This window comes from Calidris pugnax, unplaced genomic scaffold (assembly GCF_001431845.1).
Source record: "Calidris pugnax isolate Ruff unplaced genomic scaffold, ASM143184v1 scaffold60, whole genome shotgun sequence".
Lineage (NCBI taxonomy): Eukaryota > Metazoa > Chordata > Aves > Charadriiformes > Scolopacidae > Calidris > Calidris pugnax.
Window position 1 is genome coordinate 5869771 of NW_015090831.1, and position 24543 is coordinate 5894313.

The 24543-nt window shown below is 37.2% G+C and overlaps 1 protein-coding gene across 6 annotated transcripts in view; it reads right to left on the reverse strand.

Annotated features, from left to right (window-relative positions):
- ACMSD (aminocarboxymuconate semialdehyde decarboxylase) overlaps positions 1 to 24543 on the reverse strand; it is a 49933-nt gene that overhangs the window by 11496 nt on the left and 13894 nt on the right. For 2 of the 6 annotated variants that reach the window (XM_014941191.1, XM_014941190.1), the window contains exons 1-5: positions 13870 to 14027; positions 10408 to 10452; positions 5945 to 6041; positions 1922 to 1971; positions 379 to 615 (exon numbers count right to left, since the gene is read on the reverse strand). In XM_014941191.1, the coding sequence (XP_014796677.1) occupies positions 379 to 615; positions 1922 to 1971; positions 5945 to 6041; positions 10408 to 10452; positions 13870 to 13926 (486 nt within the window). In that variant the 5' untranslated portion in view covers positions 13927 to 14027. Of the gene's footprint in view, positions 1 to 378; positions 616 to 1921; positions 1972 to 5944; positions 6042 to 10407; positions 10453 to 13869; positions 14028 to 24543 lie in introns of those variants that run through there. The other 4 variants (XM_014941194.1, XM_014941193.1, XM_014941196.1 and 1 more) reach the window with 3 other exon arrangements.

Consider the following 24543-nt stretch of genomic DNA (forward strand, 5'->3'; position numbering starts at 1 on the left):
CTCAATAGGACTGGATACAGTAACTTGATCCCAAAAGCAAACAGTGCAGAAATGCTTTATTTGATACTTCACTTATCCTCACAAACCGAGAAGGCAACTCTACTTTAAGAACTCATATCATAAAAAGATCTTATTTATTATTATAAAGTATGTTTCAGAATGTTTTATATTGTACTATTGTCATTATATCCTATATAATTATAATGTATAATGAATTATCATATATACTTAAAGGTTTGATCACTAAGGAGATTGGAAGGCTCAATTGTTTTAATGTACCTATAATTTTAGTTGATGACTGAGTATGTCCCAAGATATTTTTAATCAGAATTCTGTATCATAGAATTCCCCAAAAGAAGGAGAGAAACATTTACTCACAGCATAAATATCGTACAGTTCTGGTGCATTCAGGTCCCATTCATTGACATGAGATCCTATTTGTACTCCAGGAAATCCAAGTTCATTCACGCAGCGATGCATTTCCTTCACAGCCAGGTCTGGAGCTTGCAAAGGTAACGTTCCCAAGCCAACAAACCTCTTGGGGTACTTTTTTACTGTAGCAGCTAAGTCATTATTTAATATCTGTGCTAGATCTAAAGTATCCTGAGGTTTGGCCTGGTAAGACATTAAGCAGAATAGTATATTAAAATATAGTTCTCAAATGTTATCACCTTTGGAAGATATCAGATAAATGTCACAGCAAACAATTCAGAGAGAAAGTTTGAACCCAAAATTTACAGTTCTGAATGGCTGCAAACCAGCAAGGCTAAATTTTGCCTCATTTTAAAACCTATGGGTGCAGTTCTGCTTCTTGCCTTGAACATTTTATCAACTGCTGTTGCCTTTCCTGCTCAGGATGAGCGTAATAAAGCCCAAGTTGCTGAATCACTTAAGTACCTGATCTTTTGTGTAAACCAGCCCTCTTCTTTTTTTTATCCCAATGCAAAAACCTCAGCATATCATTTTTAAACATAGCAATGAATATTTACTCTCCTATTATTGAAGCTGAAGAGATAACACCAAGAAATGTGAGATGCTGGAGCATGAGAATTCTACAGAGAAAACCTGAGCAAACCTCTCTAACATTTAGGAGATAATAACTGTAATAAGGGAACTGCAATATCCATACAACATTTCCTGGTTTTCCCTAATACGTATTTAAAGGAAAATATTCCCATAAATACCAGATTAAAATTTTAAAGATACGTCACTCGACAAGAAATTCTGAAGATCAGTGGTACTACTTATATGTAGTAGTACCACTATGTTATGGGCTTAACACACTGATTTTTAATGTAGCATTTCTGTTTCCATACAACAATTTGACCTGTACACAGAGCTAAATAGTCACATTGAGACTGTATTTAGAACAGCATTTTGCTATGATATATCTTCTCAGACTGTTTTTATTTCTTTGATGCATTCAAAACCACCATGCAGGGAACATACTAATTTAAATTTGCTACTGAATTTTAAGATTCAAAGCATTCTAGGTCAATGAGTTCCATACCACACTTAAAAGAAAGTGGGACAAGACCACAAATACATCTTTTACGTCTTTTTTTCATGAGGAAATACTGACTGATGTCTAGTTTTTACAGAATCTGTACATATATGTCTACCTGCTAACCATGGATTCACACTGTGTAAATTCTCTCTCTCTGTTTCCAACACCCCCCATAAGGTCCCCAGAAGAAATTCTGTTGTCTCATTCTTTCTAAATGGGTGTACCACGGAGCAGAGCTTTGCCAGGACACCCACCCTGCTGGCTCTTCTGACACCCGGACTATTTTTTTGTCTTTTGTTTTTCACAGCAGAATGCTCTACTGACTACTTCAATCGCATAATTTACAGGAGGATGCATTTATTTTTTAAACAATTTGTAACATATGAATTAGAAAATATGCTAGTAGGAACCTACCCAGTAGCTGAACATGACAGGGACTGTGGAGAGGACTTGGACTGTGACTCCTGAGTAAGAAAAAGCAGTTATTAATCTTGCCTCTTTTTTTTGTAAAATTTTAAAAATTAAGATTTTGGTTTGAAAGGTAGAAGGTAAAAGCTTTAATGGTAAGAAAGATTGATTTAACAGTGGTATGGATGGAATCTTCTTTTTTGCTAATTGTTGATCACGGTAATAAATCTTGTAGTATATCAGTTTGTTAGTATTGGAATATTTCTGCTAAGTAGGAAGAAAAATAACACTTTCCTACTCATACTAGATTATTTTGTGAAACTAAGTATTTTGATTTTAAAGTATTTAGTATGCATGTGTACAATTAATTAAGATAGCTATTTAATGTTACTCTCACATAAATGAATGTGACATTAAACCAAAAGAATACAGTATCTTAAGTTTACTTATGTTTATCACATATATTTAATAAATAAATAGGCAAATTAGCTCAAAGATAAACAATGTTACACCAACAATCATTGTTAATGTGTTTCCCAAAGCCCCTTGTGTTAGGTTTCATTCATCCCGTGTCTGGACTACTGAGGCTGTAAATATAAGAAATTCTGTCTGTTTTTAGAAATAACTTTGATGTTAGCGATAAAGAAAATTAAGTCTCTGTTGGTTTGTTTCTGTTCATAGGCATCTCTATACCATAAGTTTGTGTGTGACAGGCTACAGGAATGAACACAACAAACCTAGCAGATTAACAACAGAAGAAGCAATAAATGATAATTAGGACTTCACTAAATAGTTACATGCAAAACTTTTTTTTTTTTTAATTTTAGATCTGATTGTAATACTTATGCACATATGTGGTCATGCTTCAGAAAATGTAATTTTGTTGTGAGTAATGAAACCTGTAATGCAAAAGATAGCAGAAAAACCTCTAAGAGCTTTTTTTCTAAGACAATGACCTTGCCAAAGCGCTCAAAAGTGTAACAAAATTATTTTTTCTCCTTCTCAGTGTCTTAAGTAGAAAACATAGAGAGGAAGTTGACTCTCTTTTACAAGATCTGATCAATATTATATGCAGCAGCAATGGTTTTGAATTAAGGATTAGGTCTGCAAAATTACATATATACCTAAGTACAGCCTAAGTCGTAATGTCCACCAATATGCTACAGGACACTTCATTAGTATGTTTGAGAACACTCACCATGTTTTACAAAATAAACATTATATCTGGTTTCAATCCATTTTTACACTTAAGAGCAAATTTCACATAAACGTTAGGGGAAGATTTCCACGCTGAACATTCCTAAACACTAGCTTTAGGAAGAACAAGAATCAGCACAGAAAAACCTCTACTTTTTACCCTCTTCAGAGGGTTTTATTACAAGGAGAAAATAGTAAGAAAAAAGAAGTTAGGATTAACTGAAACTTTTTCTCCAACAAAATTGTAATGATCTCCATCACAGAATTGTGATGTTCATTATCTTTACAGCTTGTTTTATTGAATTATGTTGATAGCTTGTTGTATTGAGTGGATCAAGACACAGGCTTGTTATACCAAATAGACATAGGACAGATGACTACGAGAACTAGTTTAGTCTCTTTGGTACAGTGGCTACCATTTCTTATTACTGGCAAGACTTCTTGGGCATTACACAAAGCCTTTTAGCAACCAAGGTGCAAGTTATCTCTCTGAGTCAATAATTTTCTTCATAGTTTTGGGTCTGTGCTGGACACAGTGTTGATAACACACAGGGATGTTTTTGTTATTGCTGAGCAGGGCTTGCACAGGGTCAAGGCCTTTTCTGCTCCTCACACCATCCTGACAGTGAGCAGCCTGGGGGGGGCACAAGAATTTAGGAGGGGGGAAACAAGAATTTGGGAGGGGACACAGCCAGGACAGCTGACCCCAACTGACCAAAGGGCTATTCCATACCATACAACATCCTGCTCAGTATATAAAGCTGGGGGAAGAAGAAAAAAGTGGGGGCACACCTTTGGAATTATGGTGACTTGTTTTTCCAAGCAACCTTTATGCATGATGGATCTCTGCTTTCCTGGAGATGGCTGAACACCTGCCTGCTGATGGGAAGCTGTGGATGAATTCCTTGTTTTGCTTTGCTTGCCTCCCACCCAGCGGGAAGGGGAGCGAGCGACCAGCTGTGTGGCACTTAGTTGCCGGTTGGGACTCAACCACAACGTGTCTTACACTGGCTGGTAATAGCTTTGTTCAGCCAGAAGACTCCTTGCACCTTTGTTCCAAAATTATGCCATATTTGGAGGTTAAACTCTTGGATGCAATCTATCACAGCCTCTGTTACAGAAAATGGTCTTCGAACTAAGTAGCTACAGCTTTGTAAACCGAAAAACAGTAAATGTGGCCAATAGTCTTTACCATTAGAAGACCAGTAAGAATGAAAAACACTAAGACCTTTTTTTTTTTACACTTAATTGGCGGATGCCTGTATCTCTGGAGTGCTGTAATAAAAAGGGACATTTTTACGGCACAAGTCACCAGATGGTGCTGTAACACACACTTTTAGATTTTTATTTTTTTTAACCAAGTGAGCACTGTTTAGTTTATAGAGAAATGTTGTGCTGTTGGCTTTATGACACATTTTGTGTTCTGAAGAGCTGTTGCAAAAATTTGACAGAATTGTTCCTGTGTCTTCCCTTTGTCTACAGCCAATAGATGGAGCAGAACTCTTTTATAGAAACTTGCCATTAGTGTTGGGGGAAATATCTCAAAGGGAATGATGCCCAAAGGCTATTTATCATCCGCACTGTGGTTGAACAACGTGGAAATCCCCCAAATCCCTGAGCTAACTCAGGGAATGATTACAGTCTAGTCAAGGCAGCATATTTCAGAGAGGTTGCAAAGACATTGCAGTATTCCCATTAGTAGTTCAGTGGTTGGAGTCTGAAATACTGCTCCTCCAGGGTAAAAATGATGTAGCTGAAAATTATCTAAGTTGTGTTTACATAAATTGCCCACCAGCCCTTGAGTTCCTAAATTGGCCTGTGTTAGGTGTTGCAGTAAACCTACATATGGGGAATGACCCAAAGTATCTCCTGACATACTGTCCCAGGAGAGAAAGAAACAATAATCATAAAGATGCTACTTATAAAATACCAGCTCTTTGAAGTAATTCAGTTGTTGATTCCTTACAAAAAATTGGAGAAGGTATTCAATTTGTGTCTACTGAGAAACTGATGCAGGGAATTATTCAGGCATCAATCTAAGAAAAAAATAATCTATACTAATATAATATTTCTCTCACAAAACTAACTTGGAATTACAGTGTTAATAAGAACTAACAAAAACAATTGATCAGACTAAAATTTTCTTCTCCCATTCTCAGTCTTCCATCTTACAAACCTCATTTAGTGGCATGTAAGTAACTTATATTTAAGTTATATATAAGCTTATATATAAGTTATATAAATAAATTTGCAAATTTGGCATCTGGTAGATGCTTTCTAATTCAGAAAAATTCTTTTCCGAGAAAGTAATTGTACCACTTGTCCAGGCTCAGGATCCTCTAGCAAAAATATGGAATGAAGATGCAACATGTAAACAGGAAAAAATATTAGAAAAGGAAACAAACATTTAAAAAATACTATGTGTAAACAGAATCTTTTTAACATTTGGAACAAAAATGGAAGGCCTTCCTCTTTTGCATAAACCACTTTTATACCTGGAATGCATACTGCCTTTCCAGGGTCACAGTCAAGTCATCTTTACTTACTCCAACTGTATTAACATTCTGTATTAACAATCCCACCAAAATCAGTGAGCCCATGTGGGGAAGAAATTGCTACTGAAAATGAGGTAAGTTTTGGGAACATGTCTTATTTAAGTCTGAATATAAAGCATACACATTTTCACTGACTTCCAACAAATTTAAACTAATTAATCAGTATGCTAAACCTTTTGATTTTGACATTGTTATTGAGCACTTTCAGATGCACTAACAGAGATGTTGCTGTAATTCTAAATGAGACACAATGATTTCAATTCCTTTATGGAAGTACCTGATAGGTCCATGTCTTTAATCCGTACTTCTGGATCCCAGCAGTTCTCTTGAATAACTCTAAAAACCTTTCCATCCTTCATCATCTTTGCCTGTCCCTGTGAAATGACATTTTCATATATTATAAATGTGACAAAGTAGTACATGCTAATTTATAGTCGCTTGAGTGTGTTCTGCTCCCTACAGAAATTCAGTCATAGAATTTTGGTTTTTTAATTTTTATTCACTAGGTATTTTAAATTAAAGACTATTTAAAAATAGTGATTAATAAAACAGTAATTTATAGTTCAGTTTTAATTCTTCAAAATAAAAAAAATCCCCTTTCTTTTGCAATGTCTATCACAGTATATTTGTTTGGAAAAGATACCAGGTACCTTAACCCAAGTTTATCCTCAAACCAAATTTTGACCTCAAAACAATGCTCTAATTAAAACTGTGCTAAATTTTCCCCTTGGGTATTTGTGTGTTCTTTTAAAGTCAATAGCACCACAATGATTCCAGTAACTATAGAAATAATTGTGCAACTCTGTTAATTTCAGTCCAGTTGTTTCATATCTCCAGCGATACGGAGACAAAAGGAGACCTATTATGCTGTCTTCAGATTACATTTTCTCCTTGGGAAAAAAAAAAAAAAAGAAAGGAATTATTGAAGAATTTGTATTTGGGAAAAAATCCACCAAACAAAACCTAAATGCAGCATAAAACCATTACCTGAATTAGTGTAATACCTTCCCCATATGCCACCAATTCCCAAACTTACAAAGTTCAAAATATTATCAAGGTCATGAAATTTAACACTGTTCCTTTAAACTTTTTAAACTTAAGTTTCGGTCGATTTGTCAATTGTCCAAAGAGGTTGAGAGGCAACAGCATCATCACATTAAGCCAAGTAAATTGTCTGTTACAGCTGTATGTATCCACATGCTTCTATGGACTTGTAAAGAGAGACAAAACAGTCTTTCTGTTGGCTTATGTTTGCACAAGTTGATGAGATACAGTTCACCAATACTTGCAAGGCCTGAGGATTTCTTGGTTGCCTGAAGCTACTCTAGGGATAAGTGGAAATGGGGGAAAGTCAGAAGATCTTCAAGTTGCTATGTATTTGGGATGGCTAAGCGCGGTCATGCAGCAGCTCTAAGGGACGGGGAACACGCTGCATCTGCAGTTGAACATTGAAAATCACATGTGAAAACACAGCAGCTATTCCTGCACCTTCACTGTAAACAGCAGCTAAGTGCAGGGCAGTCTTCTGACCTTTCTGGAAAAGGAATTCTCTCTCTCCAAAAGCCACTTTATTTTTCCTCATAAAATTTACTTATTTATGATCCTGTCTATTTTTCTGTTAAATCAGAATATTCCCTATTAGTATGCTAAAACAGAAACAGCTAATAAAATTTCACTACTCCTCACAGAGCTGGGTTTCTGTCCCCTCCTGAGAAGTCAGGCTGTTCTTAACCTTGAATTTGTTATTAACTTCATGCATCATTCACAAATATACTGCCCTAATGAATATTTTAAAGCTCTCTTCAACAAATCTAGCTGTGCTGCCTTGGCAAACTGTCCACTTACTTGTTAGCTATATCACAGGTTGTGAAAATCAGTTGAAATATTACAGTGAGTAATAACAACTAACATAGTCCTGATCCCCTGGTAAAATACTTTAGGTTCTTGTAAAATTGATTTTCCAACCTGACAGAAAGGTCTACTCCAGCCATACATTCCAATACATTAAAAAAATATTAGCAGATTGCCTAATATTGGCAAAATATTCAGGGTGTGAGTAGAGAAAAAGACAGAGTAGAGCTGAGCATTGCATCCCATACAAAGAGATCATGTAGCCTTTACTGGATCACCACTGGGAGAATTTCTGTGAACAAGGGGACTTCAAATTCTCTCCTCAGACACAGCTAAGGCATAGCAGCTGATGTGCTCCCATGTATTTTCTTCTGCTAAAATTGAAAATAACGTTAGAAAGATTGTCATTTTACTAGCAGCTTTGACAGTGCTCATACCTAAATGCTGAGATAAATAGTTGTTCTCTGAATGCTGTAACAGAGTCTGCAATACAGGAAAGGTTTCCAATAAGCCAAGTGCTGTTCTCACTGAAGAACTAGTTGGGCACACTGCTATTTTCATTTGAATTAACTGTCTCTTTGGGAACACACTACAGGTCAAGGCTAAGCTCACGTCATTGTATGCTGGCAACAACAAACTGCATTATGGAAGAAAGCAAAACATGACCATTTGAATAGATTCATGCTCGTGTACGTAAGGATAGAAAGATCTGGTTCAGCAACACTGTGACTGGAAAATGAGTCATACTGCTACAGTCTCTAGACACTGCCACTCTCCTGCACCTGGTATTTTTAAAATGAGACCCCTCAAGCGGGAAACAATTCTCAGAGTTTTTTGCAGTAGCAAGGAGGAAACAAGGATCAGAAAAAAAATTTTCATGTTCCAAAGCAACCGATGCAGTGCTGAAAATCTCATAAAAGACAAGAGATTTTTATTTGCAAAGTTAACACATTTTTTTAAGGGCACAGCAGAACAGTTCTATAATTCTATTCTATTTGATTCCCTCCCATTCCATTCCATTCCATTCCATCCTAAACATTATCTGATATTTAAGGCTCGATTCGATTTGATCGATTCCCTCCCATTCCATTCCATTCCATCCCATCCTAAACATTATCTGATATTTAAGGCTTTAATTTATGTGGAAATTAAGAGAGAAATATTAAAGAGTTAAGTCCAGCAGGCTGATTGGGTTCAGCAAGCTGCATTTAAAATTATCCCATCACTGAACTACTCAGTCACGTCCCAAATTGCACTTCTTTAAAAATATATGTAACTATTTTCCTCCAGTTTGACCCTGATGCTTCTCCACAGAATAATATGAAATTTTTGCCCTTTTTTTCTTAATCTTAAGAGTTAACTTTCCCAGCTCCACATATCTGAACAGGATTTTATTTTGCCATGCAATTTTTTCATGCAACATTTTCCGACAGAAGTAGGCTAGACAGAATCCTCTGCAGAGCATAGAAGGCCATTACCGACTTGCCACAAAGTTCCTCTGCAAACTATTTTTAGCAAGGAATTTTAGCATCAGACCAGTAACAAACCTGTAACAAACAATGCTCAACTTTTCTGGAGTAGGCAATTATAGATGAAGTTTTTCAACTTGGGACAAGTACATGTGAAGTGAAGTGGAAAGTGACCTGAGGTCTTCCGAGACCTCTTTTTATTGCCATCTTTCTAATATCCCTCCTTCCAGAGGCCAATGCCATCTGCAGTGGCAGGCATTCCAAAAGATTCCTAGGAGTGGGGGGGATGACAGATCACAGGAGGAAGCTGGCTTCCTGTGACAGTGTTTAAAACAGACATGGATATCCAACTGCCAAAGTTATTATATGATAACAGGCGTAACATCTTAAAAGCAGCTGGTACAGTTAACCTACATAGTAATGTATAAGGGGAATTATTTTGCTATATCAGCTTTACTTCTCTTAGATCCTTCTGCCCTCTGTAAAAAAACCACTAGTACTGGTAATTTTGTAATGCTCTTATCAAAAATAAACTGCAACATGTTGATCTTGCTTTTAGAAGTTTCACATTGTTGTGTCACAGTGAATGTCACTGAAATTACTGCCGATTTGCTCTGAGATCAGAATCAAGCCTTCAAGGAACTAGCTCTGTCTCCATCAGACTAAATCCATGTACTCTGCCAACTTTAGTACCAGCAGGATGGATTTTGAATGCAGATGGACTGTTAGCATAGACTCATGGCATCTGGAGACAAGCTGTTCCAGTTGTCCTAATGTAGCTCAGAAGTGCCTTTATAAAGTTAATAGAGTGGATGGGGATAAAAAGGTGAAGTAATATCAGACCCCAACTGCCTTTCACTTGCCAATAAACCTCTGGCTCCTACTTTCCTACATAATGGTCCCCAAACCTATGGATTGTCCTTATTGTTCTGTTACTTGTTCTCCTTGTCACGAAGTTACAGAAATTACTCTTTCCCTTTCTCAGATGTGAAGACATTTTCAGATGAGTTCTTTAACTTTTATTAAAATACCAGTTCCTTTAGGTTTTGCTTCTCATACAGATGGCTGCACTTAACTGCAACAAAAAAAGAAATATCTACATGTAATCTGCTTTAGGTTGATCTGTCTTATTGAAAAGAAATCCTTAGAGCTATCCATTCCAAGTGCTAATATGAGATGATGATGAAAAATAGATATTGGTTCATAAAAAAGAATGTAAGTTTCACCTCTCAAGCAAAAAATTTTACTGAGGTATATAAGAACTTAGAGTGATATTACTTCACAGAAGATGGACCTCTAGAGAAATCTGTATCAGACATAGCCAATCTTATTGCCAATTTGCTTTTAAATAGATTTACTGAGTGAGTTTGTGTTCCTGATGACAACACGAGATCAGATTAGAGCACCAAACAGCCCAAACCTTGCAGTGATGATCCAGCTGTACCCATCCACCGTATCCGTATCTCTGTGAAAGAAACAAGAAAAAGCCAGTGCCAGCTAGCGCTCTGCAATAATAATAAAAATATCAATTCTTGCAATCCAGCAGCACCTTATTCAGGAGAAACACTAACACATATGCTCAGCTTTGAGCCTATGAGTAGCCCCACTGCCTTCAGCAGAAGTGGTGAAGTTTAATTTGACTGGACTAATGGTGTTTGTAGATCTGAACTTTCAGCTCAGTTCAACTGATTTCCAAGTGCTTAAAGTTACTTACTATATTGACATTCTAACTGGAATGATTTTAACACAAAAAAAATTAAATCAAGCATTTGGCAATATGAAAATTGAGCTGACAAGTTTCCAATCTGTGATCAGTTAATCATTAGCACAAAGATGTATCGATTCCACTTTCTGCTTCCATGATTCAGCAGCAGGACTGAAGGTCAGTCTCTTGCCTATTAATATTTAAACAGCCAAGAGAAGCTAAAAAGGAGAAGCTTAGTTGCTCATTGATTCTTCCAGAGAGATTCAAAATTGTTTATGCAAAAAACCCCAAACCTACAAAAGATGCTGATTCCCTTTTATTTTCATAAATTATTCGATTAGAAATAAATGAAATCTTGAAATATTATAATAGACTCAAAACAACGCTCAGAATTCTGAATTTTCTGTAATGAAACATTTCAAAGGAAACTGGGTAAAAGCAGGCATTTCTTTCACTGAAGTGTAAACAATTTCAATACAGTCCTGAATTTTCTGAGATAACAAATCATTACTTAATGCCACTGTGAGCTTTCCTAAAGTAGGTGTGCAGAGCCAAGCCTCCAGACTTCAGCCAATCAGAGATGCTAATGACTGAGGCTATGTGTGTTTTATTTAGGTATGTTTAGCTATGTATATTTTATTTAAATTTATAAATTTATAAGGCTTTATATATATAATATATACATTTAGAGAAAATTTTGTCAGTGACATCTAATGAGAACTTTAAGTTTTTACTAGCTCTGCTAATTGCAATTGTAAGCTCTGCAGAAATTAAGTACCTTAAAGGTGCTCAAGGAGTGTTTAGGCAATAGAGAAACTCACTGGTCTGCTTTTGAAGTTTTTTTCTCCTATATTCCCCTGAGTTATTAGTTGGATGTATGGACAGTCCTTATTTCATTTATTTCTATTAATTTTTAAGCTTTGCAAGGTTCCTAAGCTCTTAAATAAGTATCTTGACAATGGAATTTTTCTATTCATAGGTTCAAGGTTCAGAATTTATAAGGCTGGAAAAAAGAAAGAAAAGTTTAGCGCTATGTGTGCATGTTCAGATTGCCTGATTGGTTTTCCATGCACGAGATGTAGAGAACTATGTTAATGGCTTGAATTTTTAGAGGACTCTAGGGAATTCTGAGAGTTGTTTTCTATTCTAGGCCCATTAATAAACCATTGAATCACTCAATCTTTAGAACACAGGAAACAAAAACTAGCAGCTGGAAATTAACTTTTAAAAATTTGCCTCTTTATTAGTGTTTAAATAAATGCAACACAGACCTATGGTGTTTAACTAGTGAATTCAGCCTTGACATATGTCCATGAACATCAAGGGATTCTTGGGGTGATTTACCTCCATTAATTTTTTGCCCTTTTAAAGTATATACAGACAAAAAAAAACCTTTTAAAATCATGTAAAATCAGAATGAAGGAATTTTATAGGTTTTTTTTAAGGAATATTAAATAAACAAGGACAACAAAATCTGAAACAAGCAAGAGTCTTTGTAATCTGGATATTTAAACTCCTATCCATTTAAAATAGACATAATTGTTCTAAAAAATATGCTATCTCACCCACAATATCCACTGTACATGTGTTTTTCATTCAGGAGCTCTTATAATTACAAACAGGAAGTTGAAATAGACGTTTAAAAAGATCTGCCTAGTTAAATGAGAAAACAAACCTTTTGTGCATAACAATATTGTTTTACACTACTACTCAAGAAATAATACTATGTATGTTCTTAATGCTGGGCTTCATCATGGCTTTTTTCCTAATATGCTGTTTATATTTTCCAACAGCTCTCTGGCTAGTAGTGAACTGACACTGGACTGTCATGCTTAAATCCAGCAAAACACAGAGCTAATGCGTATGAAACGCTGATGTGAGAATTTGCCAACATCAACCTCGAAACAATTAAGTTAAAGAAATGTAAAGTGTAAAGCAAAGTTTCAGCTAGTGTGTCAGATGCCTAAGAGAATGGCTGAAATAATGGTATTCTTTTGTTGTCAGACAGGCAGAATGAAATCAAGTGGTTCCATGCTACTGTCAGACACAGGGAATGTTCATTCAAACTACAACCAACACAGAATTACAATAAGGAAAGAAGCAACAATGCAGGTCTGCTCTTTTCTACTCTGCTTTTTCATCATGAATGGAAACATTAAAGGATTATAAAAAATAGATATCCTGGAAATCTGAATGCAATTTTTAAGTGCAAATAATTTTATACATATGTGTGTATAAACTATATAAAAATATAGTTTTGTGTGATCTTTTACTGTACCCCTTGAAGCATGGGAGATGTGATCCCTTATGAGTCAAAAAATGATCAGACCTCTATATTGAATTGTGATTTTAATTATTTAGGCAGTAACTCTAAAACCTAATTCAGAATGAAATGACTACATGGCTTTTGATAATCTGAACTAAGAAACGGATTAGATTTATTACATGAAAACCTAAATGACACTTTCCATTCTCAAATATTTTTCACAGGATCATGAAAATTATTACTGACAAGACTAAATTTATGTCACTGAATGATAATAATAATACCACGCAAAGATTCAAAGTTAAGACAAGTTGACTTATAGCTTCAGTGTTATGACAACTGAGATTTTGTATTTTTAATACAATATGCTGCTACTTTCCCATAACTGAAAAAAATAACAGATGTTAGTAAAATGATCATCTTCATTAATTAACCATACTTAGAGTGACCCCTCTCCTGTTGAAGTTAATGACTTTCATGCCTGTGGGTATAAGATGTGAATGAATTTTGTCTTAGGTAACATTAATCTTGTCTAATATTTGCTTATCTCTCTTATTTAAAACAAAAGTAAGTACCGTTTGGGAACCTGACAGCTCTGTTTTTTTCAAGAGAGTGGAATTTACGCCTCGTCACTTGACAATTCTAACAAAAAAGCAAGAAAAAATATAAGAATTGCTTCAGACTAACTAAAGAGTGGGGAACAGAGCCCAGTTTTCCATTCCTTTCTTACTGGGACTCTTGCTTTGCAAAGTAATGCAATACAAATTTCTTAAAGCTGAAAAAAAAATCAAATTAGACAGAAAACTAGAGATATTTATAACAGAACGCTTCATTCATTGTTCTTTCAAAAATTACATTGGTAGAAATGGTTGCTGATAACATAAGGCACTGAATATCCAAACTCTTATTACCTTTTTTAGGTCAGGCCATTCCTTAGGTAGAATGTGGCTATGAATATCAATTTTCATTTTTGAAGTATCAAAGGAGGAATACTCTTTCAATGGAAATGTTTTCTGTATAATTGCTACTGTCCTTCCTGTCCCTGGTTTAGCAGGTTATTAACTTTGGTGGCTGTTCAGATCCACCTGCTGTTTTATCAGGAGAGCTTGGCACAGTGGCCAACCAGGGAGCCTAAATCCCAGAGGAGTGGCGCTCTAAAAGAACAAAGGCTTCCAGCAGAAAGTCCCTGTTAATGCATAAACTACAGTGGACTGAGGGCAAAGGGAAGATGTATGTTTATATTGGCACTATGAAGGGATTTATTTTACACAGAATCTAAAATACAACCTTGTTTACGGTTGAAAATCATTCAATAAAATTGAATTAGAATAAACATATTAAAACATGCTGGCTTAAATTTCCTCCTTTCTCTCTCTTAGATTCTGAAATAATTTGTAGAGAGCATACAACATATCCTTGGTAGACAGTCATATCTCTTCATCTAGTCTCTTTTCCTTCCCTTGCATTTTCTTTAAAGCTACATTAAAAAAATCACAGAAATATTGAACTGCAGCCAAATCTATGCTCTGCACTTTATTTCCTCCTCCTGATTATTGGTTCACTTGGGATATTTAGACATGCTACTGCACCCTGGTGCTCACAGCCTCTCCAGCTGGCTCCAGAGCTGGCAGGAGAATGGTTCAGATTACCTTAGTAATTAATGCTAGAGGAGTTCACCAGCTAATGTGGGAAACAGTTCCTGCATCCTGAGTTAAGTTTAACAGGAACTAGCTCAGATCTTCTGTGAAATTATATCTCATGTTTTCCCTTTACTCAATTTAGTATTACACTTTCCTCAAGATACCCTTGCCTTTCATATGTGCTATAATTTATTCCCTCTATAGTTTTATCTCAATGCATGCTAGTCACAGAGTGTCTTCTTGTAAAAACTGGTTAACAATTTCTCAATTAATTTGTTTCTACTGAAAAACGCTGATTTTTTCAAAACTAAATGTTGTTTTGAATCTTGCAACTTGAAATCAAGCAACTTGAAAAATATGTGGCTCATTTTGTTTCATCCTTTTTCTGACTTTGTTATTTTGTTTGGACTTGATAAAAAAAAATTGGACTCTTGTATTTCCCTGCTTGTTCACTCATTAAGCAAGTCTGCTTTTGATTTGGTCAGTTAACCCTCTTAGAGTTATTCAAGTCAATTCCTTATGACAGGGTTGGTTGTTTGCTTGATGGTGTGCTTCTCTGCAACGTGAGATCACTGAAGAATGAAAGTTCAAAAGAAATAGGAAGCAGCAGCTTTTGAAAGTATTCCCCAAATAAAGCAGCACAGCCAATAATTCACTTTAGCAGATCAAAATCACAGGATTGAAAATAGCAATTTTTTCCATCTCAATATCAAAACCTATTTCTTCATGACCAGGCTGCCAGATGAAATGGCAAATCTGCTCTCTTGTGTCCAAATGTGACAGCTACATTATAGGATCTAGCACTATATTGTTAGTCTGTTGGCAAACATATACATCTATGTTCCTGCATACACAACTGCAGAGATCAGAAAGAAGTATTGATTCAGCTGTGGGAGCTCTGTCATGAATCCTAGGAATCCGTGCACACAAGGCAAAGAGTTAAGGTGAGTCTTTCAATAAAGAGATGTCTTTGAAGACAATTGCCTACTTAAGCACAGAAAGCAGAGGTACTAAGGAAGGAGAGGGGCAGGAAGAGATTTGTGGATCGGAATAGTCTGACACCTGGTTTCTTCTCTTAAGTCACCATAGCTGCAAGCTACCATGCAGAGATCAGCAGCCTTTCTTCAACACCATACTTTACTTTTCTCAGCTCTAAAAAAAGCTGTAGTTGCTAGTTGCTGCTCCCAAGACACAGCTTAGCTTGCTAACAGTGCAGCACTCCCACACTGCATTTCATTTAACAAAATACATCACTTCAAAACCATACCAGTCAAAGGCAAAATCTGTACCCATTTCACTTGATCAAAGGGACAGTAAGACATCTGTCTATATCAAATATGATCCATTGGATCAGCAGCAGAAAGACCATCAGTGGATACACACAAAAGCATCTTCAGCTACCCAGGCATCCTGCCTGCTTGGAGTGCATGGGTTTGAAAAACAGGACACCGCCACTGATATTTTGGACAATGTGCCTGATAACAGTGAGTGACTTATGCCTCTCAGTCTCTGTGTTGAGTTTGTCTCATAGTGCAACACGCTGGCTTTTAGCATGGCCCTTGCTACCTGTCTCCACCTGGTTGTGAATTTCTGGAGTGTGACACAGAGGTGCAGGAATTGTCAAGAGTAGCCAGGGAAACCTGGAGCTGTGTCAGATGGCCATACACAGAGCTGAGCTTAAATTCACTGTGCTATCTGTCAGGCTGGACGCTGTTACCAGATGGAAATTCTCACATCTACAACATCTGGGGCAACAGAAAGTTACATTTTACCATTTGTGGGCCCATATAAGACCTGAACCGCACCCATTATTGGGCTACCCACAAATGATTCACATCCTAGAGCATTTGGCTGAGAAACAAAGCTGGTTGGAAAAAAAATACAAAATCAGTCATTGAAGGTACTTGCTACATCTTCTAGAGAGGAGAACTAAAATGTACAGACTTCTTCCCAGCCATATATTAAGATGGGATATACATTAAGATGGCATGCCCCACCTGCCTCATGGTATATGCATGCAATAAAACATGCATTTATTACAGCCATCAGAAACCAAACTGTACTCTTGATTTTGATCAACTTCCTATATTTTTTTTTTTTTGGATCACTGAAGAATGAAAGTTCAAAAGAAATAGGAAGCAGCAGCTTTTGAAAGTATTCCCCAAATAAAGCAGCACAGCCAATAATTCACTTTAGCAGATCAAAATCACAGGATTGAAAATAGCAATTTTTTCCATCTCAATATCAAAACCTATTTCTTCATGACCAGGCTGCCAGATGAAATGGCAAATCTGCTCTCTTGTGTCCAAATGTGACAGCTACATTATAGGATCTAGCACTATATTGTTAGTCTGTTGGCAAACATATACATCTATGTTCCTGCATACACAACTGCAGAGATCAGAAAGAAGTATTGATTCAGCTGTGGGAGCTCTGTCATGAATCCTAGGAATCCGTGCACACAAGGCAAAGAGTTAAGGTGAGTCTTTCAATAAAGAGATGTCTTTGAAGACAATTGCCTACTTAAGCACAGAAAGCAGAGGTACTAAGGAAGGAGAGGGGCAGGAAGAGATTTGTGGATCGGAATAGTCTGACACCTGGTTTCTTCTCTTAAGTCACCATAGCTGCAAGCTACCATGCAGAGATCAGCAGCCTTTCTTCAACACCATACTTTACTTTTCTCAGCTCTAAAAAAAGCTGTAGTTGCTAGTTGCTGCTCCCAAGACACAGCTTAGCTTGCTAACAGTGCAGCACTCCCACACTGCATTTCATTTAACAAAATACATCACTTCAAAACCATACCAGTCAAAGGCAAAATCTGTACCCATTTCACTTGATCAAAGGGACAGTAAGACATCTGTCTATATCAAATATGATCCATTGGATCAGCAGCAGAAAGACCATCAGTGGATACACACAAAAGCATCTTCAGCTACCCAGGCATCCTGCCTGCTTGGAGTGCATGGGTTTGAAAAACAGGACACCGCCACTGATATTTTGGACAATGTGCCTGATAACAGTGAGTGACTTATGCCTCTCAGTCTCTGTGTTGAGTTTGTCTCATAGTGCAACACGCTGGCTTTTAGCATGGCCCTTGCTACCTGTCTCCACCTGGTTGTGAATTTCTGGAGTGTGACACAGAGGTGCAGGAATTGTCAAGAGTAGCCAGGGAAACCTGGAGCTGTGTCAGATGGCCATACACAGAGCTGAGCTTAAATTCACTGTGCTATCTGTCAGGCTGGACGCTGTTACCAGATGGAAATTCTCACATCTACAACATCTGGGGCAACAGAAAGTTACATTTTACCATTTGTGGGCCCATATAAGACCTGAACCGCACCCATTATTGGGCTACCCACAAATAGTTCACATCCTAGAGCATTTGGCTGAGAAACAAAGCTGGTTGGAAAAAAAATACAAAATCAGTCATTGAAGGTACTTGCTACATCTTCTAGAGAGGAGAACTAAAATGTACAGACTTCTTCCCAGCCATATATTAAGATGGGATATACATTAAGATGGCATGCCCCACCTGCCTCATGGTATATGCATGCAATAAAACATGCATTTATTACAGCCATCAGAAACCAAACTGTACTCTTGATTTTGATCAACTTCCTATTTTTTTTTTTTTTTTTTTTTTAATCATCTGAACTGTATTCTTGATTTTGATCAACTTCCTATATTTTTTTTTTTTTGGTGAATCATCTGATTTCTGTTTTTGTGGGTTTAGACGGGGAAACTGGGAAACATGATGAACAACTCCTTCAGGACAACTTAGCTAGAGACTATTCAGGCCGGGGCCGATTTCATATATGCAGACATAATTCTAGCAGAAATATAGGCGTTTATTTCATTATAGGGACAAGCACTAAAATGAAAGCGGTGTTAGATGTAGGGCATTAAATGCTCTTTTGCAAAGCTATTTAGCTGCTTGTCTGAAACAATTACAGAATCTGAGATTTGAGTCTTCAGGCTGGAAATTAGGTGTCCAGTTCTGGCCTTTGTTTATCAGGGAGAAGGCATTTCCTCATACCTGTGGGAACACCACGACACAGCGCTCTTCAGAAGAGCACATCATCAGACATTGGTAAACTCCACAGACAGCTCTGCCACACACATGCTGTCAAGGCAGCCCGTTTTCAAGTAGGATGAACGCAGAAACAAAGAAGCAAATTGAGGATGCCAATGTTAGAAAGTGCTAAAATTCTTGTGCTGGTTTTTCAGTCCTTCAGTTTTGAACGTTTTTCTCTGGCACCTGCTCTTTAAATTGCACATTTGTTTGTGAAAACTGGCTGTTTTACATAGGGACACAGGTCTGGAAAAAGAACTGGAAAACTCTTTGTGCTCAGTAGCTAAGATGAAGTACTTAAAGAATATGTCCTTTTCCAAATGAAATAAATGTTGAGCAGCACACTTATATTGGTTGCTTAGCAACAGGTTGTCCTTCGGCTGTGCTGGGGACTGCACTGGTCCTTTGAGACTGCCATTACAGACCTGCTTGGAAATGTCACATTTGGAAAGGATGCAAAAGTCAGTAATTCTATTTTTTGTGTGGTATCAAATAATTAAACCCCTCCTATTAAATTAGCCCAATCACAGAACTTAATCCTCTTCTGGGACTCCAGAGAACACAGACTTTAGTGGAAGTGGTATGGTTTCCCTTCTTCGGGGAATAATAACAATGGTTATGGTTTCCCTTCTAATAAGGAATAACATTATGCTGTTCCCATGGAGGACTTTCTGTACACAGATCTCAAGTGCTTTACAGTGGATGCTATTTTTGATAGGAAGACATTAGTATACCTCCCATAGCTACACCAGGAGCATATGTCCAGCTACAGTTACACCAGTAAACTCCTTAACAAGGATGTATCCCAAAGAGCAGGTGGCATTATGGTTCCCTATTCTTAAAGGCCAGGTACCAAACATTCCAGTGTGACTGTCTAGACTCTGGATGGCTTGCATGGCTAGCTGGATTGCAATGTCTGCCTTTCATTTAGGCACATTTACAAAATGCTATAGAAAAGGGACACACATCTCCAATCTACAGCCAACTAAATCAGCTCAAGATGGCCGCAGCGCAGGTGTATTCATCAGTAAATACTGAAGCCAAGTAGAGATTTTTCATTTTGTTATTCAAAAGCCTTTGCAGAAAGAAACAACTGAAAGAGCCTCTGTTTAGGACACACACCAGAGCTGATGCTGGTCTGTATCTGAGACGGTTTAGCCTTGCAGAGAAGTTGGGCTTTTTAGCTCAGACGTGATGCTGTGATGCATCTCTGATGCTTTCAAGATCTAAGCTATTAAATCTGCACAGTGAAGCTTCCTGGTTGTAAAAGCTCAGGATGACGCCCACCAGGCGGTTTCTCTATTAGACCTGCCACAGCCACCACAGTTGTGTCACTAAAATTTAGAGTGTGAAGGTGGCCAAGACTGCTGACGCCTTTGGCAGCACACCGCACCGCTCTGTGACTACCGGCCTAGCAAGAGTCCTGATGAATCACACAGTGGTGAAAGCAAACAACGTCTCTTCTGCCAAATTCCTGACCATTACTGCCTTCTCTGCTGGGGAAGTTAAGCCGTAATAAATCCTCATTTATTTTCAGGTTTCTAGAAAATAACACATTGTTGAAACTCAATTAGTATTCTAAATCAAAAGAAAAATATACGGCTACCTTTCAATTAATAGAATTATTTTCTTAATGCATTACAATTGCAGTTTTGCAATTTACAATTACCATGCATTTATCTTGCATAAAAATGTTCTATCAAAAATTATAACTGAATAGATATTTTCCAAAGTGTGAGTATAAGTAAAATAGAATTTTGATTTTTTTTCCATATGTAGACACAAACAAATAAAAAAGACTCTATTTAAGCACATATTAGGCCAAGTGTCACTCTTGTGCAGCAGGAGCAACCAGATCGATACCAGTAGCATAAACGTGGGCCAGAAAGAACAGATGGAATGAAACTTACAGATACTAATACTAAAAAATCTTAATTTTCAAGTTAATACCCCTTGTTAACATCTGAGATTGTTGCAATTATTTAGAAGGTTGGTGTGTAAAATAAATAAATAGTAACTGCTGCCAAATGTTATCTTAACAACTTTGTTTCCTGTGAGCTAGATACTCAAATCCCCACCTTTCTCTCCTTGCAGAGGCTTCTCTGTGCCACTGCTCTTCTCAGATCTTTTACTGCTTTGGAAAGGAAGCCAAGGAACCAAGATGTTCTCAGTATCTGTTGAAGCAGCTGAACAAATTCAAATTCCTCCACCTGCCTCTAGAACTCAGCAGAAGCCTGCTTTATGCCTCTTCTGTGCTACTAGGACTGGGCTAATGAAACAGGCTTCTTCCTGGGTCCTCAAGGTCTGCTTGAGCATGAAGTTTTATGTTCCATCATTTCTGAGCAGCTGTGAATCCCTGTCACCAAAGAGATCTTCTACAAAGGACCAAGATGACATCCTGGCTCCCAGTAAGTGTTGTGCCAGCAGTTAGCCATGGCTTTACACTGGTGATGCATTTACTGATTTTCTGAGAGGCAGGAATATTGATATCTGTAGATTACAGCAGAGAGTGCCAAAGCAAAGACCCTTCCATCTCTGCAGATGTTTATGATGTGTTTAGGGTTTAGTATTGCAGCTGCATTTGTTCATTCATCTGGAGGAGGGAGCTTGGCAGAGGAATGCCTCCACAGAGGATTTCTGGATCCTGCTTTCACTTGCTGAGTTCAGACACAAACACTTTTCTGTCTCTCACATACATCAATTAAAAAATGGGATTTATGCCTCAAAATTGTTTCTTTTGAAATCCACAAAATATAAAAATTATGAACCAGAGTGAGAATACAGTTCAGATTATCATAGGAATTAAGAAACATCCAAATATTGACGCTTTCACTCATTCCACTTCTTCCACAGAAGCCATAGCAGCAATCAAACTTTTGGCCTAATGATCACTACCTTCAGGAAAACCTCTCACAAAAAATACTGTCACTTGGAAAAAACACTGGTTGTTGCTGGGGGAATATAAGAAGAGAGTGACGATACTCATACTCTCCCACCAGTGTTGTCCCTGAATGTAGACCAACACCACAGTAGGTTACGTGATGGTTAGCATTACTTCAGCAAATCTAGTATGAGTACTGCTGGAATTGGAGCAGTGTTGTCTGGTCACAAGCAAATTTACAGTTGAATCAGAAGGTGCTGCTACAGGTCAGACTACGTTTCTGTAACACAGAAGAAGCCACGCTACTGATCTACAGGCTCAGAACTGTAATTCAGTAAAGGTTTACAGAATATCCTATTAGCGGTTCATTGTATTAAGATAACTTAATGAGTAACTGTTCAACCCAAGGAAAGTATTACTAGGTACAACAAGTCCCCTAGCAACTTGATTGAAAAGTGATATTCAAACTGCAAAATTCTGACTAATAAGTCCATGTCCTTCCTCTGCTGAGGGCCCCAGAGCTGAACGCATTACTCCAGGTGGGGTTTCACCAGAGTAGAGGGGCAGCATCACCTCCCTCGACCTGCTGGCCATGCTTCTTCCGCCACAGCCCAGGACATGGCTGAGTATCTGATTGTTTACCAAAGCCCTGCTTACATTTTCATGCAAGAAGTTCTACTAACAATTATATGCACATAAAGACATCACCTCCCTCGACCTGTTGGCCATGCCTCTTCCGCCACAGCCCAGGATATGGCTGAGTATCTGACTGTTTACCAAAGTCCTGCTTACATTTTCATGCAAAAAGTTCTACTAACAATTATATGCACATAAAGAAAGCACAGAAATAATGGCTTCAAGATTTATACTGAAAGCACTGTCGAGTGAGTCCAGACCACTAACTCAGGGACTCCGCTGAGGAGTCATTTTGGTTCTAGCAAGCATAAAAGCCCCACCAAATCACAGTCTTAAAGCACGTCTTCAAAAATGATTCAGTAAATTTATAATACAGTTATGGCTAAACAATCATGTTATCCATTTAAAAAACCAAACTTCTTCTCACTGAAAAGCCTTTAAAGTGCACTTTGATTTACAATTTGTGTCATATAAAATACAGATAAAAGACCCAATGCAACTGCTGATGTATTTAGAACTAACATTGAAACTTGAATTCTTTTCTCAACTGTCATCTTAGTTTTCCTATTGGGAAAAGACAGGTACTGTCTTTTTCTTTTTTAATTCCAATATTTTGAATTTAACAACATCCTCTGAGGGTGACCAACCTTCTTCACAAGTACTAAAAAAGATCCATGACTTCCTGGCTGTGTTTAAGTGTGCTTTATTAGTTTGCTTGATTATTTTTCTTTATTTGCTGAAAATAAGAAAATTCCACTTTCTTGGTCACAGCTACAGCCAGGACTGTACTGCAGATACTGCAAAACATCTGTGTTCACTTCTGAGTTTATGATTTTTATTTTCCACTTTCTTGGTCACAGCTACAGGCAGGACTGTACTGCAGATACTACAAAACAACTGTGTTCACTTCTGAGTTTATGATTTTTATGATCTAAAAATATTGCTGGATCTTTTAGAAGTACTCTAGTCTAATTAATCCTTTTGAACGCAACAGAAAGCCCATCAAAGTCACCAGGAAATCCAGTCATTTCAGAAGAGATCTATCAAGCAATGGTTCAAGGTGTTTTAGTCTAATTAATCCTTTTGAACCCAACAGAAAGCCCACCAAAGTCACCAGGAAATCCAGTCGTTTCAGAAGAGATCTATCAAGCAATGGTTCAAAAAGTAGTTTTGAGCCACTGGAAAGACAGAACAATAAAAATGAGGAATTATAGGTAAACTTTTCCCCAAGTTCAGTAATTAAATGTAAGGGCAGTTTAGAGTCCTTGTTTTGGATTATGTCTGATTGCCCATGTCATTATGGTGCCTCAAAAAAGAGAACTGCATTATAAATCATAAATTTGTTAGTAATGTTTGTGCAGCTCACTGTGAATACTACAGGTTGCAATTTGTAGTGCTTTAAGTGGAGCACCAAACAGCGATTGCAATATACACATAGAGCACTTATTTCATATTGATTGAAATGGATTTTGCCTGCGGTAAGTGATGCACGCTTGTGCTGTCCGATTTTGTGGCTGACGCTGCAATGTCAAAGTACAACTGGGTTGAACTGCTGCTAAGCAAGGTGGATTTGTAATGAATGTTCTACACATTCATATAAATAATTTTTTGGTGAATGGGTCTTTTAAAATTCCTTTGTTTCTAGTAGCACAGCATTTTTAGGAACAGAAAGAGTATACGTGCTTTCAAATATCCATTTCTTAAACACGCTTGCTCATCTCTGCTGTATGTTCTTAAACAACTGGATATATTAAAATCTCCTGGGGATTTGGAGCTCTACCATTTGAATCACGATGTAGAATACACACTTCAAATACTAGGGTTTGTGTGTTGATTTTCAGTGAATACTCACCAAATAATAAAGGAAATCCTTGTCACTAACTTTTTTCATATGAAAATCTGCTAATTAGTAGTAAGATTTGATATCATTTGTGAAGCTCTCAAGTTTTGGATCCTAGTAACGCAATACATGTGCTTATAGAAATTAACCAATAGTACAATTAACAATAATTAATTTCTAATATTACTAACCAACTAAAACCTACGTTCAATCTCTTCATTTCAAGTGACATAAGGAAGGCAGTTGCTCTAATTCAGTGGAACTATATGCTAGTCCATACTTGCAGTTTGTAGGCGCTTCAACAATATAATCGAAATATATAGTTAAATGACTTCTTAAATTAGTCTGTTTTATGTGATTCTCTGTTGTTCACTAAAAATCTCAGAATTTTTTCATTCTCACTGTATTACTATACTTTATGCGTACTGTCTCTTCCACACACTCACCTGAGGGCCAGGAAATAGCAAAGGAGGGCTGGGCCACCACAGCAAGATGGACCCTCTGCTATGTTCCCTT